This window comes from Capra hircus, chromosome 16 (genome assembly GCF_001704415.2).
Source record: "Capra hircus breed San Clemente chromosome 16, ASM170441v1, whole genome shotgun sequence".
NCBI lineage: Eukaryota > Metazoa > Chordata > Mammalia > Artiodactyla > Bovidae > Capra > Capra hircus.
Genome location: NC_030823.1, coordinates 70,884,838 through 70,899,356, shown reverse-complemented (window position 1 = coordinate 70,899,356; position 14,519 = coordinate 70,884,838). Strand labels below are relative to the sequence as shown.

Here is a 14,519-nt window from a genome sequence, read left to right as displayed (position 1 = left end):
TGCAGGAAAAAAAGGAGACTGTGGGAGGCTCAGACCAGTGGAGAGACTTTATTTACATCTGCTCTGGTCTTGAAATCCAAAGGCAGGCTGTCATCGATTTATTGAGCTATAGACAGTAAAAAAAAAAAAAAAAAAGGATGCACTTGTGCGCACAGCACTGTGCTCTGAACTCTATAAAAATGAGCATCCAAACGTGGCAGGACTTTATACGCCCTCAGAGGACACAGCCCCAGAGGGAGCAGCCATGGAAAGCTTTTTCTTTCCTCCTTTCTTGCCATTTAACAATCAGTTTGTCACATCAAGGATAACATGCCCCAGTTTTACTCTCCCTTGAACTTCACTCCTATCTCTCTGCTGCAGCTCAGAAAAATGCAAGGAGCAGGGTCTCAGGTACAGCTGGAAAATCAGCCGCCCAGCCAGGAAATACTGCCACGAGAAAGAGCTCCTGGCCTCTTGACTATCTTGGAAAAGAGTGCTCTGACAACCTCCTAATTCCAGACTTCTGGGTTTGACAGCCTGATGGGCTGGACCACTTCGGGAGTATCACTGTTTTAGAAATCCTGAGCCTTTTCCTCTCCTAGGTCCCCAGTGTTATTCAAACAATACGTGTGTGTGATACGGCTGAGGTGAGTGCTAAAATCTGTGGTTCCGGAGCTGATTAAATGACCCATATGGGAATGTTACTGAAGACACTGGCCTCATTAATGCCATGTTTCCAATGAATTAACCAGCCACAGACTTAATCAACCACAGAGGTAGCGATGTGCTAAAATCTGCTTTAACACTCTGAAAATGCTAGAACTCGAATTTAAAGAAGTGTACATGGACATAAGATGAATATGGTCATGAGCAGCTCATTGGGGTAACTGACATCTGTCATGTGAAAACCTGCAAAGGTTCCAAAGATACCAGAAGTGCCCAATTACCTTCTTCTGTCTACTTGGAAAGGGTTAATCTACAGAGGTATGAAATTGATTAAAATGCCTTCCTAACCAAAGCTTTTTTTCCTCACTTTCTTTTCCCTCAGTGCATTCCAGAATGATACAATGCTTTACCCAACACAAATTAAAGTTTAAATATTTGTCCTTGTGCAGAGATTGCTGTGGCAACCTCAAATTCTCTGTAACAAAGAGTCACACTATAGGCAAAAAATAATAATAATAATAATTCTTTTTGTACAAATCAGAATTACAAACCTTTACATGAATCATCTTCAATCGGCTGTTTGAAAGCGGTTATGTCACTGAAAGTGCAAAGAAATAAAACCACTTTATCCTGTTCATTTCGAATTGGAGCAATTTTCACAAAGAACCACACAGGTGTCCCTGAAAGAAATACCAAAAGGTTGGTCAGTAATTTGCACTCTCTTTAGAGGGACCAACATAAGGACTTGGGAACAAATCGGTACAAACATTAATTCATTTTTAGAATGGCTTCATTCCTTCAGGTTCTGGGGGTTTACACCACTAATTTTTCTTCTTGCTGGAATAAAAGTTTCATAGTAACTACTCAGTGGAGGAGGTTCTCCTGTTCAAATAATTCTGTAAGTACAGATTTCTTAAACCTTGTCAAATGGTTAGAAAATGGGTTGGAAATCCCTCCTGATCTTATGGAAGTAACTAAGGGACAGAGACCTGAAGACTTACCTTAGGGCATATAGAGACCAAGCAAGGAGTGGGGGCCAGTTGGGTAGCACCATCCATGGTTAGCAGACCACAAAACTCAAATTTCCATTACTAAAGACTCCGGTGCCAAAATTTGGTTTGGGAACCCATCAATGTGACTCAAATGCTTAATTCACCATAGGCTAGAAACTATGTTTCCAAGTCTTTCTCCCGAGAATAAAAATCTCAAAGGTCCAACACGATGGCAAAAGAGGACACACTGAGAAAGGAGGGAAATCCAAGCCAAGGCTTCCCCAGAAAGGGAGGTCTCCAGAGGGAAGGGTAAACAAGCTCTCCCAAAGCACTGCCCTAAACCCCAGAAGGAGAAGATGCGCAGGGCTCATGTGACTGACCTCTCCGAGAGGCCACCTACTCGGGGCTCTATGGACAAATATCTGCACAAAATTAGTCTCTGGCTCCCCGTCCCCCCCAAAAAATAAGGAAAAGAAATAGATGTTTTCTGTCTATTGAGGACATCATAGCAAGATGCACCAATCTCTCCTGTGTAACAAAACTAAATGTGGCACAGAGCAACAGAGGCTCCCCGCGCCCAGCTCTTGTAGCTAGCTCCTAAAACAGCGTCTGGATCAATGGAACTAAACAACTATTTGGCTGGGATATTGCTTTACATACCATTTTATAACCTCTTTCAAACTAAAATACAGTAGATATTTCTCCGTGTTGTTAAGTCTTAGAGAAGCTTCCTTTGCACAAGGCACTGGGCTCAGCATTTTACCTTTATTGTTTTATTTTAGGAGATAAGAGGCAGATGGAAATACATTCTCAATTGGTCACCTAGATCTCTCTGCCTATAGTTGCAACAAACTCTACTATATGACACGGACAGACAGACATCTCTGATTAACACTTGGATTAATCAGTTTAACAGTAACAAGCTCATATATCTGCTGCTTGTTCATATGTAAGTATGAATAACCCCACCATGTATGGTCAAACAGGCAGCAAATGGATCAGACAGGACTACATTCTTCCTAAATTTTGATTGCCTATATATCCATCCACAGTTAGTTTTAAAACCTCTATTGTCCCTTCCCTTTATACCTACCAGTTTCTGGGTACTCATAGAATACACCATAATGTCACCCTAAGAAAAATGTGTTTTGAAAGAAAAAAATTCACCTTACAAAAATCAGGAGTTTTTGGCAGTCCAGTCGTTAGAACTCCGTGCTTTCACTGCCAAGGGCCAGGGTTAGATCCCTGGTTGGGGAACTAAGATCCTACAAGGTGCATGGCACAACCAGAAAAGGAAAAAAAAATCAGAGTAATTCCAAAATCAAAAAATATATGGTCTCTGAATTATCCACAGTTTTTGGAAGGCCTGTGTTACTATTCCTCCCAGGATGCTCCTTAGAACCTAAAGTGGATTAAACGACAGAAAACTCAAGAAAAATTGAGCCTATGTACACACAGCTCTCAGTTGTATACTAGCTGATATAACAAAGAGAAAAACAGAACACTTTTCCTTTTGCTCTAAAGAAAACTAAGCTAAAAGCTGTGTTTTTTCAGCTGGGTAAATGAGAAAGCACACCCGATTTATCAAACCAGTAATATGTCAGAAGGGAGGCCCCCCCACTCACACTGTCTCACGCCAGGAGCCTGGTCTCGCTGGAATCCCCAGAACCACCTCCTTCACAGCTGCCGCCTGTGGGCCTTCCACGGGGCTACACCAGCTGGCCTGGTGTCTACGAACTTGTTCCAGCTGGGGCTGTGCCATCTAATCTTTATGACCACTTAGGCTGCTGACACTAATTCACATCTCCCAGGTCACACAATAGCCACTGTATCTGTCATGCTGGGAGGCCTTTTTCATTTTACCATAGTTCAAGCTCCTCAAGAACTTTCCCTCATTTCTATTTGTTTAAAGCTATGTGCCCATCTCTCTACCAAATGGCCCATTGCTTCCTTCCAGAAATGTTCCCTGACTAAACATGTGCTATTCTGATCATTCCTTTTCAATATCTAAATCTGTTTCTTGTGCCAAAAATTCATATAGTCAGCATCTATTACTTTAAGAGTTCCTCTCCAGCTGATCACCTGGGCTTGTTGAGGGTGAACCTGGTCCAAGGGATTTCCCAGGCGAGAATACTGGAGTGGGTAGCCATCCCCTGCTTCAGGGGATCTTCCCAACTCACGGATCGAACTCAGGTCTCCTGCACTGCAGGCAGATCCTTTACCATCTGAGCCATCAGGGAAGCCCTCCTTTTCCCATAACTGGTGTTTTTTGTGGAGGGACATCTTTCAGTGTAACCCTCCAGAACTTTCCCCTGGGTTGGCAATATGGGGGGTAAGAACTGGACATGTGTAGCCTGGCCACCTTTTCTCCTCCGCTGTCTTAAGAGATTAGGGAGCACTCTACTCCATTTCCTCATTCTGTAAATGTTAGGGGAGAGGTCAGAGGGCAGGGGGATAGCTGGCAGGAGAAGACTGTGGTTCTCTCGTGTTACCTGTGTGAAATGAAATATTTCCTGCCATATCGGTGGGCAAGAAATGTCACAGCCATCAGCGTTTCCAAGCCGCCATATGTGAATGAAAGTGTTAGTCACTCAATCATGTCTGAATCTTTGTGACCCCATGGACTGTAGCCTGCCAGTCTCCTCTGTCCATGGGATTTCTCAGGCAAGAATACTGGAGTGAGTAGCCATTCCTTTTCCCAGGAGATCTTCCCAACCCAGGGACTGAACCCGGGTCTCCTGCATTGGCAGGAGAATTCTCTACCATCTGAATAGATGAAGGCTCCCAAAAGGGTCTGCAATTCAGCAAATGCTGTCATCCCTAACAGTGATTGCTGAAGAGCTGAGGGGCTAAGTAGGGGCAGGATGTGAGAAATCAAAACAAACAAACAAACAAACAGGGTTTGGCCTTACATAGCTTAGGTACGGAGGAACGGAATGAATTCAGTGAGCCCAGAGGCTTGCATCTTCTCTTACATAGAACACCAAATCCCTTAGCTTGATATTTGGCTTTCCTTACAATTTAGCAGTAATCTTTGATGGTCAGACTCCCTGTCCTCTTTGTTGTGAACTTATATATAACCTGACTCCCACTCCCACCTCCTCAGAGCAATTTTCTCAGGACTACTGAGATTCTGCCTCCTGGACTTGGAGTCCCTAACATTCCCACCAAATAAAATAACTCGCTACTTTCAGACTGTGACTAATTTTTTTTAGTCAGTAGCTGTGTTGGGTGGATAAGTCTGTCCAATTCTAATATTAACTTTTAAAAACTCACCTTCCCATAGATATAAAATACATCCTCTAGGATCAGATTTACCAGTCATAAAGGTGATATTTGAACTTTCCTGATGCCTGAATTTCTCTCAATTGCTTCTGATCACGGGCAGGGAAAGACAATGTCGTGCACTGACCCCCATCAAACCTTAACAGTTAAGGACTATTTCTTTAGAGCTCCCTGATTCATGGTAAAGAATCCGCCTTCCAATGCAGGAAACATGGGTACGATCTCTGGGTCAGGAACATCCCCTGGAGAAGAAAATGGCAACCTGCTCCAGTGTTCTTGCCTGGGAAACCCCATGGACAGAGAAGCCTGGTGGGCTACAGCCCATGGAGTTGCAAAAGAGTCAGACATGACTGAGCAATGAACAATAACAATGTGCTCCAAGGGCAGGAGGCCTGATCTCTTCCTGTCTCATGGTCCTACATCCCTAGTCCAGTGCCATCCAGAGCAGCGTTACCCAGGGGTCACAGGAGGCGACTATGCTGCTCAGCTCCAGGAGGTGCCAGCCTGGAGCTGTGAAAACCTAGCAGGCTCTAGGCATGCCTGCTGACTTTCAAAGAAAGAAATCCTACTTCCGGTGTCCTCACAGTTACTCAGACCTGCCTCTCTCTCTCTCCCCCAGATTATCACTAGCCAAAAAAATCGAGGAAATTAAGAAGAATGGGTTCAAATTTTTCATTTCTGAAATTTTTCCAAAAGAGAATATATGAGTCCCTCCTAGGTAGCACAGACCAGTCATTTCAACCTTTTGCTTCGTAAGAGTGAAGCATTTTTAGCTAATGAAATATTACTCAAAGTCTCAATACGGGAAACAGCTTTTTCAAGCAAACATGAAATATCCAGAGCCTAGAGCCCCACCCATTCAGGTTCCCTTACACCCTCCAGATGCACCCAGGGTATATTCAGAAATGTTTTGTCTCCATTCAGATGAAGACCTGTCTGGGGGCAGCTGGCCTCTGGGGATCTCTTCTAGAGCCCAGATTCTAAAGCAGGATTTATTCCCTCAAGATACAAGAGAGACAATGAATGCACAGATATACACACACACACACAAAATCAGCAAGAGGTTAAAATTCTGCCTCCTCACTCAAGTGGCTACCATGGGAAAACCAAGAAAAGCAAGTACTTAATGTTTTTTTCTGTGAAAAGAACCAAGGGTCAATAATAAACTTTCTATTAAAGGAAGATCAATACACAAATCCAGGAGAAACACATCCCACTGATGGCAAAGGCTGCAGCTCTTTTCTGGCTGAGGACGCGCAGCGGAAGGGCAGTTCCAGGTTAGGCTCCTCCTCCTGGCCACTCTGTGACGGTCATCTCTTATGTTGCTCCCTTGCGTTGTGCACTAATGAATCTGACAACCTAATCTCACTGTAGAGCTTCTCAACCACAACAGTCAGATAACAAAACAGCAAGGTGCAGGTGTATGACAGGATTTTTGGCCTCCATCAGTCTCCCTCTGACCCTGGACATCCTTCCAGGCACTTTCCATAGCCAGACATCCAGGCCACTTTCAAATTTAGATGACATGGGTGCATGCTAAGTCACTTCAGTCGTGTCTGACTCTTTGAGACCTGTGGACTGTAGCCTGCCAGGCTCCTCTGTCCATGGGATTCTCCGGGCAAGAATACTGGAGTGGGTAGCCATTCGCTTCTCCAGGGGATCTTCCTGACCCAGGGATCGAACTCACATCTCTTGAGTCTCCTGTACTAGTAGGCGGGTTCTTTACCACTAGCGCCACCTGGGAAGCCCCAGGTCACATTCGAACGCAACAGAATCCACCAAGCCACTTGACTGGCCCTTGGGAAGGGCTGCACTTGCTGGGCCATTGTGATGAGTCCAGAAACTAGAGAATAGCAGTCTGCTCTGGGAAACAGACCAGCAAGGTTTTGGTCAACTTTACTGAGACAAACGACAAGTGTGAGAATATGAGAGAGGGTAGGGGAGGTAGTGACCACTAGTCTTTAGGACATCTCATTCAGAATCCCAAGCCCTCTGTTTGAGCCCCGCCTTCACTTATTGTATGCTTTGGCCATGTCACTTGAACTTCTCCCAGAATCAGTTTCCTTATTTGTAAAACGGGGATAATAGACCTACTTTAGCGTTAGTCTACTTTAGTGTGTTAGATCTATCTACTACTCTGGTGTAACACAGTAGGTCTACGTTAGATCTACTTTAGTGTGTCAGAGTCCTGTCTGACTCTTTGTGATCCTATGGACTGTAGCCTGCCAGGCTCCTCTGTCCATGGGATTCTCCAGACAAGAATCCTGGAGCAGCTTGCCATTTCTTTCTCCAGGGGATCTTCCCAACCCAGGGATCGAACCCCGGTCTCCAGCATTGCAGGCGGATTCTTTACTGTCTGAGCCACAAGACTGACTTTAGATTAAGTTGAAATGCCTGATACCTGGATATATAAAACTATTACTTTCTTTCCTTCTTTCCTCATCTATAAGTTTGAAATATTCAATCTCATCTCACAGGGGTGTTTATATGACTGTAAAAGACAATGTATCTTAAGGAGTTTAATGAAAATCCAAAGCTGCCTTCACCTGTCACTAAGGAAAAGAGCCAGTCTCAACCATAACAAGGGAAAAGCTAGAAAATGCAATGCTTAAGTCTCAATGTAATTTAAATTTGATTAAAGAGCAAAAAACAAAACCTCAATAAAGGAGAGAGTTACACTGTTTATAGATGAGAAGATTCAATTCTGTAAGATGTCAAACCTCTTCTTTCAATATATAAGTTTAATGCAATTTCAATCAGAATCTCAATTGTTTCTTTTTTCATTTGTTTTTCTCAGAGCTTGATGAATTGACATTCAATTCAAATAGAAGAATAAAGGTGGCAGAACAGCCAAGAAATTTTTGAAGAGAAAACTAATGACAGGGGTTACTTACTATAGTAATTAGGAACCATAGTAATTTCCATAGTAATTAGGAACCAATGGCAGTGACCCTAAAACAAGCAAAAATGAAAACAATAATATCATTTACTGAGTGCTTACAGTGGGGCCAAACCCTGACACATCATGGTTTACTTTTCACAACTCTGTGAGGTGGAACTGCTACTGTGACATTATCTTTTATTTAAATATGGAGAACCTAAGTGGGAAGGCACTTTAACCAAACTCACAAAGCTAATAAGTTACAAAAAGATTCCTGAAAAAAAAAAAGAGGAGGAGAGACACAAATACATGAATGTGAACATTTAGCATTTTAAAAAAGAGCATTTCAAATTGGAAAGAAAGAGATTGATGATAACAAATAGTGCTCTAAAAGTACCAGAAGGGAAAATGGAAGAATATGTTTATTATTTAGGCAAGGAGAAGAGCTTCCTGAGTATTATATAAAGGTTAGAACCACAAAGAAAAAGACTGAAAAACATTTTTTAACTTACATATGGTATTTTAAAAGTCTTTAGTCAAAGAGAAAAAAATTTAAAGGTGGTGTCAGAGAAGACTCTTGAGAGTCCCTTGGACAGCAAGGAGATCCAACCAGTCCATCCTAAAGAAAACCAGTCCTGATTATTCATTGGAAAGACTGATGCTGAAGCTGAAACTCCAATACTTCAGCCACCTGATGGGAAGAACTGACTCATTGGAAAAGACCCTGATTCTGGGAAAGAATGAAGGCAAGAGGAGAAAGAGAAGACAGAGGATGAGATGGTTGGACAGCATCACTGACTCAAAGGACATGAATTTGAGCCAACTCTGGGAGATGGTGAAGGACAGGGAAGCCTGGCATGCTTCAGTCCATAGGGTTGCAAAGAGTTGGACATGACTGAGCAAATGAACAACAACAGATATGGTATTTTTAAAGTCTTTAACTAAAGAGAAAAAATTTAATAGGCAAAACAGCTTTCAATATGTGTGTGATTTAGTATCAATATCCCTTATATATAAACAGCTTCTAGTACTGAATAAGTGACCGATCTGTTGGTGGTAGTGGTAACCACCGTGGTGGTCCAGTGGTAAAGGATCTGCCTACCAACGCAGGGGACACAGGTTGATTCCTGATCCAGGAAGATTCTACATGCCTCAGGGCAACTAAGCCTGTGCGCTACAACTACTGAGCCCAGGAGCCCAGGGGCCACAGCTACTGAAATGCATGCATACCCTGGAGTGCTCAGCAGCGAGAGAAGCACCACAATGAGAAGCCTGCACACCACGGCTAGAGAGCAGCCCGAGCGCAGCAATGAAGACCCGGAGCAGTCAAAAATGAATTGGAAAAAGAAAAGACAATCTGTTGGCAAACTAGGCAAGCGATGATTTGTCCTCACAACTAGACTGCCACCACCTCAAGGCAGAGTAGGTTTCTCACATGTGGATCTCTGCGGTTCAAACCCACAGGCCTGCAGTAGGTAATCAAGGACTGGCTGACAGCTTCTCCTGGCTCTAAGCTGCCTTTTCCTGCACTTCTCTGCTGGAGAAGCTGATGCAAGGCTTCCAAACCCGGGCTTCCAGTCACACCACGAGTTGCAGAGTTAGTCACATGCTGGGGAGTGTTGTCCTGAGGGTGGAGTACTTTCACTCATGGCTAATACTGCTTAACTTTGGGCTGGTGCATTGGGATGACCCAGAGGGATGGTACGGGGAGGGAGGAGGGAAGGGGGTTCAGGATGGGGAACACGTGTACACCCGTGGCGGATTCATGTTGATGTATGGCAAAACCAATACAATATTGTAAAGTAATTCGCCTCCAATTAAAATAAATAAATTTATATTTTAAAAAAAAAGAAAAATGGAGAAACTAATTGGCCAGCACAAAAATGACACCTAAATATTTGCTAAATGAGTTCAGGAATGATGACTGTCACTAATTTAAGAAACTTATCCAGCATACTGAGAATGAGTTAAGGAATGATACAAAATATATAGCAATACCAAAAGGTCCAGGTTTACTGATTAGACTGCCCAATAAATAGAAAGAAACCTTTCAGATAAGCCAGTCTCCAAGATACATAATAGTATTCCACACACTCATTCCAAAACACAATGAAGCCTTCTGCTAATTATTCCCAACTCCCTCAACGGTAACAAAAACATGAATGCCTATCAATAGTTAGATCTTTCCTACAAAGTTGTCCTTGCAAATACCAATGGGGGGGGTGGGGGGGGCACAAACCAATTTATTAAAAGTTTATGAGGAAAACCAATGAGAAAATCGCAAGAATTAAGTAGAACATATGGCAAAGAATCTGAACAATTAATATAAAAAGTAATTTTAAATGGATATTAAATAAGAAAAAATGCTTCAGTTGCACTTGCATTAAAAATACTTGTTAAACAAAAAAAACCCTGTAATTGTAGGCAATTTGATCTTTTAAAATGATTCAATATTCAATGCTGGAGCAGTTCAATGAGTCAGACACAGTCTGCAAGTGAACTTGGAAATGGGTTCAATTCTGAAACGCTATTTGGCAAAATGTCTCAGGAACCTTGGTTCACATTCTTTGACACAGTAATTTTCAACTTCTAGGAAATATTTCAGAATGTCAACTAATATCTTTGCACAAAGATTTTCATGCCAGCATTGTGTTTAATCAAGAAAATTTAGAGTTCATAAATATCTAGCAATAAAGGAAGTATTAATAAAATTCCTTCTAAATTATATTTATGGGGAATTTTTATAAGGATATTGTTATGATGTTTTCATGATAAAAGATTAAAGGTATTATTTCATATTGAATACATGTAGAAGTTTCAATTATGTAACATCTGCAAGACAAAACACCAGAAAGTGTAAGGTATAGTAGTATTTCTTGGAGTCTTTGAGTCTTTGGGGTGATTGATTTTCTTCTTTAAGCCTTCATATGTGTTTTCCAGCTTCCCTGGTGTCCATAAGGAATCTGCCTCCAATGCAGAAAACCCGAGTTTGATCCCTGGGTCAGGAATATCCCCTGGAGAAGGAAATGGCAACCACTCCAGTATTCTTACCTGGGAAACTTCACAGACAGAAGAGCCTGGTGGGCTGCAGTCCATAGAGTTTCAGAGTCAGACATGACTTAGAGACTAACCCATCACCAATGTAAATATCAGAGAAAAAAACATTCCTTTAAAGAGTGACATTTCACATTTTAAAATCTCAAAGGAATAACTTTTTCTTCAGGGCACTCTGAACAGCTTTAAAATGCTGAAGTTTTCGAGCTACTGAACTGCAAACTGTGAAAGGAGCCACAGACTCGGCCTCCTCCTTCCCCTCCTCCCATCCATCTCTGTTCAATCTGTTCCTCCCAGGCCACTGCTGGTCAGTTCAGCCTCACACAGCTTGCTCCTTGGCTCTGAAGTGCTTGCTCTGAGTCACTCATTGGTCACCCATTTGTTTCTTGGTAAATATCAGGTTCATTTAAAGTCACTCAGTAAACCAAGCACCTCCTCCAGGAGGACTATGAGCTAGATCAGCTTGCCCATCAGAAGGCAGCACCAGAAAAATCCCTACACTCAGTCTCCTCCCATTTCCCCAGACACCTCTCCATCTCAATTGCCTCTTCCCCATCCCTCCGCCAGAAGCCCACAACCATCTTGTCACTGGGGTGATTCTTAACAAGCCCCCCACCTCCTGTCTCCTATGTTGTATTCCATCTCCACTCTCTGATGAAGTTGTCTTTCTGAAATGAAAATCTGATTAATACACAATTACCCCTGCAATGGCACCCCACTCCAGTACTCTTGCCTGGAAAATCCCATGGACGGAGGAGCCTGGTGGGCTGCAGTCCATGGGGTCACTAAGAGTCGGACACGACTGAGCGACTTCACTTTCACTTTTCACTTTCATGCATTGGAGAAGGAAATGGCAACCCACTCCAGTTTTCTTGCCTGGAGAATCCCAGGGACAGGGGAGCCTGGCAGGCTGCCGTCTATCAGGTTACACAGAGTCGCACACGACTGAAGCGACTTAGCAGCAGTAGCAGCAGCAGCAACCCTGCAGAGCCATCACTTTGCCAACAAAAGTCTGTCTAGTCAAAGCTATGGTTTTTCCAGTAGTCATGTATGGATGTGAGAGTTGGACCATAAAGAAGGCTGAGCAGAAGAGTTGATGCTTTGAAACTGTGGTGCTAGAGGTGACTCTTGAGAGTCCCTTGGACAGCAAGGAGATCAAACCAGTCAATCCTAAAGGAAATCAACCTTGAATATTCACTGGAAGAACTGATGCTGAAGCTGAAGCTCCAATACTTGGGCCACTTGATGTGAAGAACTGACTCAGTGGAAAAGACCCTGATGCTGGGAATGATTGAAGGCAAGAGAAGGGGATGACAGAGGATGAGATGGTTGGATGGCATTACTGACTCAATGGACATGAGTTTGAGTCAACTCTTGGAGAAGGACAGGGAAGCCTGGTATGCTGCAGTCTATGGGGTTGCAAAGAGTTGGACACAACTTAGTGACTGAACAAAAAACAAACCCTGTTTAAAACCCCTCAACGCCCCTCACCCCACTCTCTGGTCCCACCACCTCTACCCTTAAGATAAATTCTAAACTCTTAAATGTGGCTGCATGACTGGCCCTTCCCAACCTCTCCAGGTTCACTGGTGACTCCTCATTTATTCAAGAGATAGTGCTCCATCAATTCAGGTGGAGCACCTTCTGTGTCAGGCACCGCCTTGGGTGCCGCAAAAGAGAGAGGCATGGAAGTCAGCTTTCACTGAGGCTGTTTTCTGTCCTTGCTCCTCAGAGTGTGCTACTTGGCCCAGCAGCACTGGCAGCACCTGGAGCAGAATCTCAGGCCCTTTGGTAGACCTATCTGAATAGAGATATACAAATTTTGATCTGTAGGTGATTTCATATACACATCAAAGTCTGAGGAGCGCTGTTCTGTGTCTCTTCAAACTTCAGCGCTCCCTCACTGCTGTTCTTGTCTATACATTCCTTTCATCAGCCTGGGATATTCCCGGCCCTTCTCTCTGCCTAACTCAGCACTACCCCTTGGGTTCTGCATGAATTTCCCACCTGTGAGGAAGACTTCCCTCCCTGACCTCCTATGTTTGGAGTGAAGAGACAACCCCCAGGTGTGCCACTATCAAAACACTTACAGCTCTAACCTATGGATGCTGCCCCTGACTACTGCAAACACTGGGAGAGCCGAGGCTGGGTCTGTCTTTTCATAACCGCATTCCTAGGAACAAGCCCAGGGTCTAACAGAGTACAGGCAGACCTCACTTTATTGCGCTTCACAGACACTGCATTTTTTTTGAACAAGCTGAAGGTTTGTGACAACCAACACTGAGCAAGTCCATTGGTGCCATTTTTTCAACGGCATTTGCTCACTTCATGTATCTGTGTCATATTTTGGTAATTTTTTTGCAGTATTTCAAACCACCTACCAACAAAAAGATTACAGCTCACTGAAGGCACAGATGATGGTTAGCAATTTTTAGCAATAAATTAGTTAATTTTAATGAAGGCATATGAACCTTTTTAGACATAATGCTACTGCACACTTAATAAACAGCTATGTTTACAGTTATAGCGTAAACATAACTTTTACATTCACTGGGAAATCAAAATTTGTGGAATGGGACCTACAATATCTCTGAGGTATATTTTAGTTGGTCATTAAGAAGTTGTTGGGAAAAAGGCACAGAATTTGGTGCAACTGTAAAATTTCCAAGCTTAAAAAAATAATTTTAAGTTTCTAAATTCCTCAAGAAAGGGTAGGATTTGGAGGAGTTGCAGCAAAGAACAGAATCCTAGGAAGAAGCCAACACTATCTGTGTCCATTTCTGCCCCATGTTGAATACAGAGTTCCAAAGAATAGCAGAGATAAGAAAGCCTTCCTCAGTGATCAATGCAAAGAAATAGAGAAAAACAATAGAATGGGAAAGGCTAGAAATCTCTTTAAGAAAAGTAGAGATACCAAGGGAAAATTTCATGCAAAGATGGGCACAATAAAGGACGGAAATGATATGGACCTAACAGAAGCAGAAGATTTTAAGAAGAGGTGGCAAGAATACACAGAAGAATTATACAAAAAGATCTTCATGACCCAGATAACCATGATGATGTGATCACTCACCTAGAGCCAGATATTCTGGAATGTGAAGTCAAGTGGGCCTTAGAAAGCATCACTACTAACAAAGCTAGTGGAGGTGATGGAATTCAGCTGAGCTATTTCAAATCCTAAAAGATGATGCTGTGAAAGTGCTGCACTCAATATGCCAGCAAATCTGGGAAACTCAGCAGCGGCCACAGGACTGGAAAAGGTCAGTTCTCATTCCAATCCCAAAGAAAGGCAATGCCAAAGAATGCTCAAACTACCACACAATTGCACTCATCTCACACGCTAGCAAAGTAATGCTCAAAATTCTCCAAGCCAGCCTTCAACAGTACATGAACCATGAACTTTCAGATGTTCAAGCTGGATTCAGAAAAGGCAGAGGAACCAGAGATCAAATTGCCAACATCCACTGAATCATAGAAAAATCAAGAGAGTTCCAGAAAAAACATCTACTTTTGGCTTCCCTGGTGGCTCAGAGGTTAAAGCGTCTGCCCGCAATGCAAAGGACCTGGGTTTGATCCCTGGGTCGGGAAGTTCCCCTGGAGAGGGAAATGGCAATCCACTCCAGTATTCTTGCCCGGAGAATCCCAAGGACGGAGGAGCCTGG

The 14,519-nt window shown here is 43.0% G+C and overlaps 1 protein-coding gene across 2 annotated transcripts in view; it reads right to left on the bottom strand.

Moving 5' to 3' along the window:
• KCNH1 (potassium voltage-gated channel subfamily H member 1) overlaps nt 1-14,519 on the bottom strand; it is a 417,456-nt gene that overhangs the window by 364,153 nt on the left and 38,784 nt on the right. For both annotated transcript variants that reach the window (XM_018060769.1, XM_018060768.1), the window contains exon 4: nt 1,197-1,325. In XM_018060769.1, the coding sequence (XP_017916258.1) occupies nt 1,197-1,325 (129 nt within the window). The remainder of the gene's footprint in view (nt 1-1,196; nt 1,326-14,519) is intronic.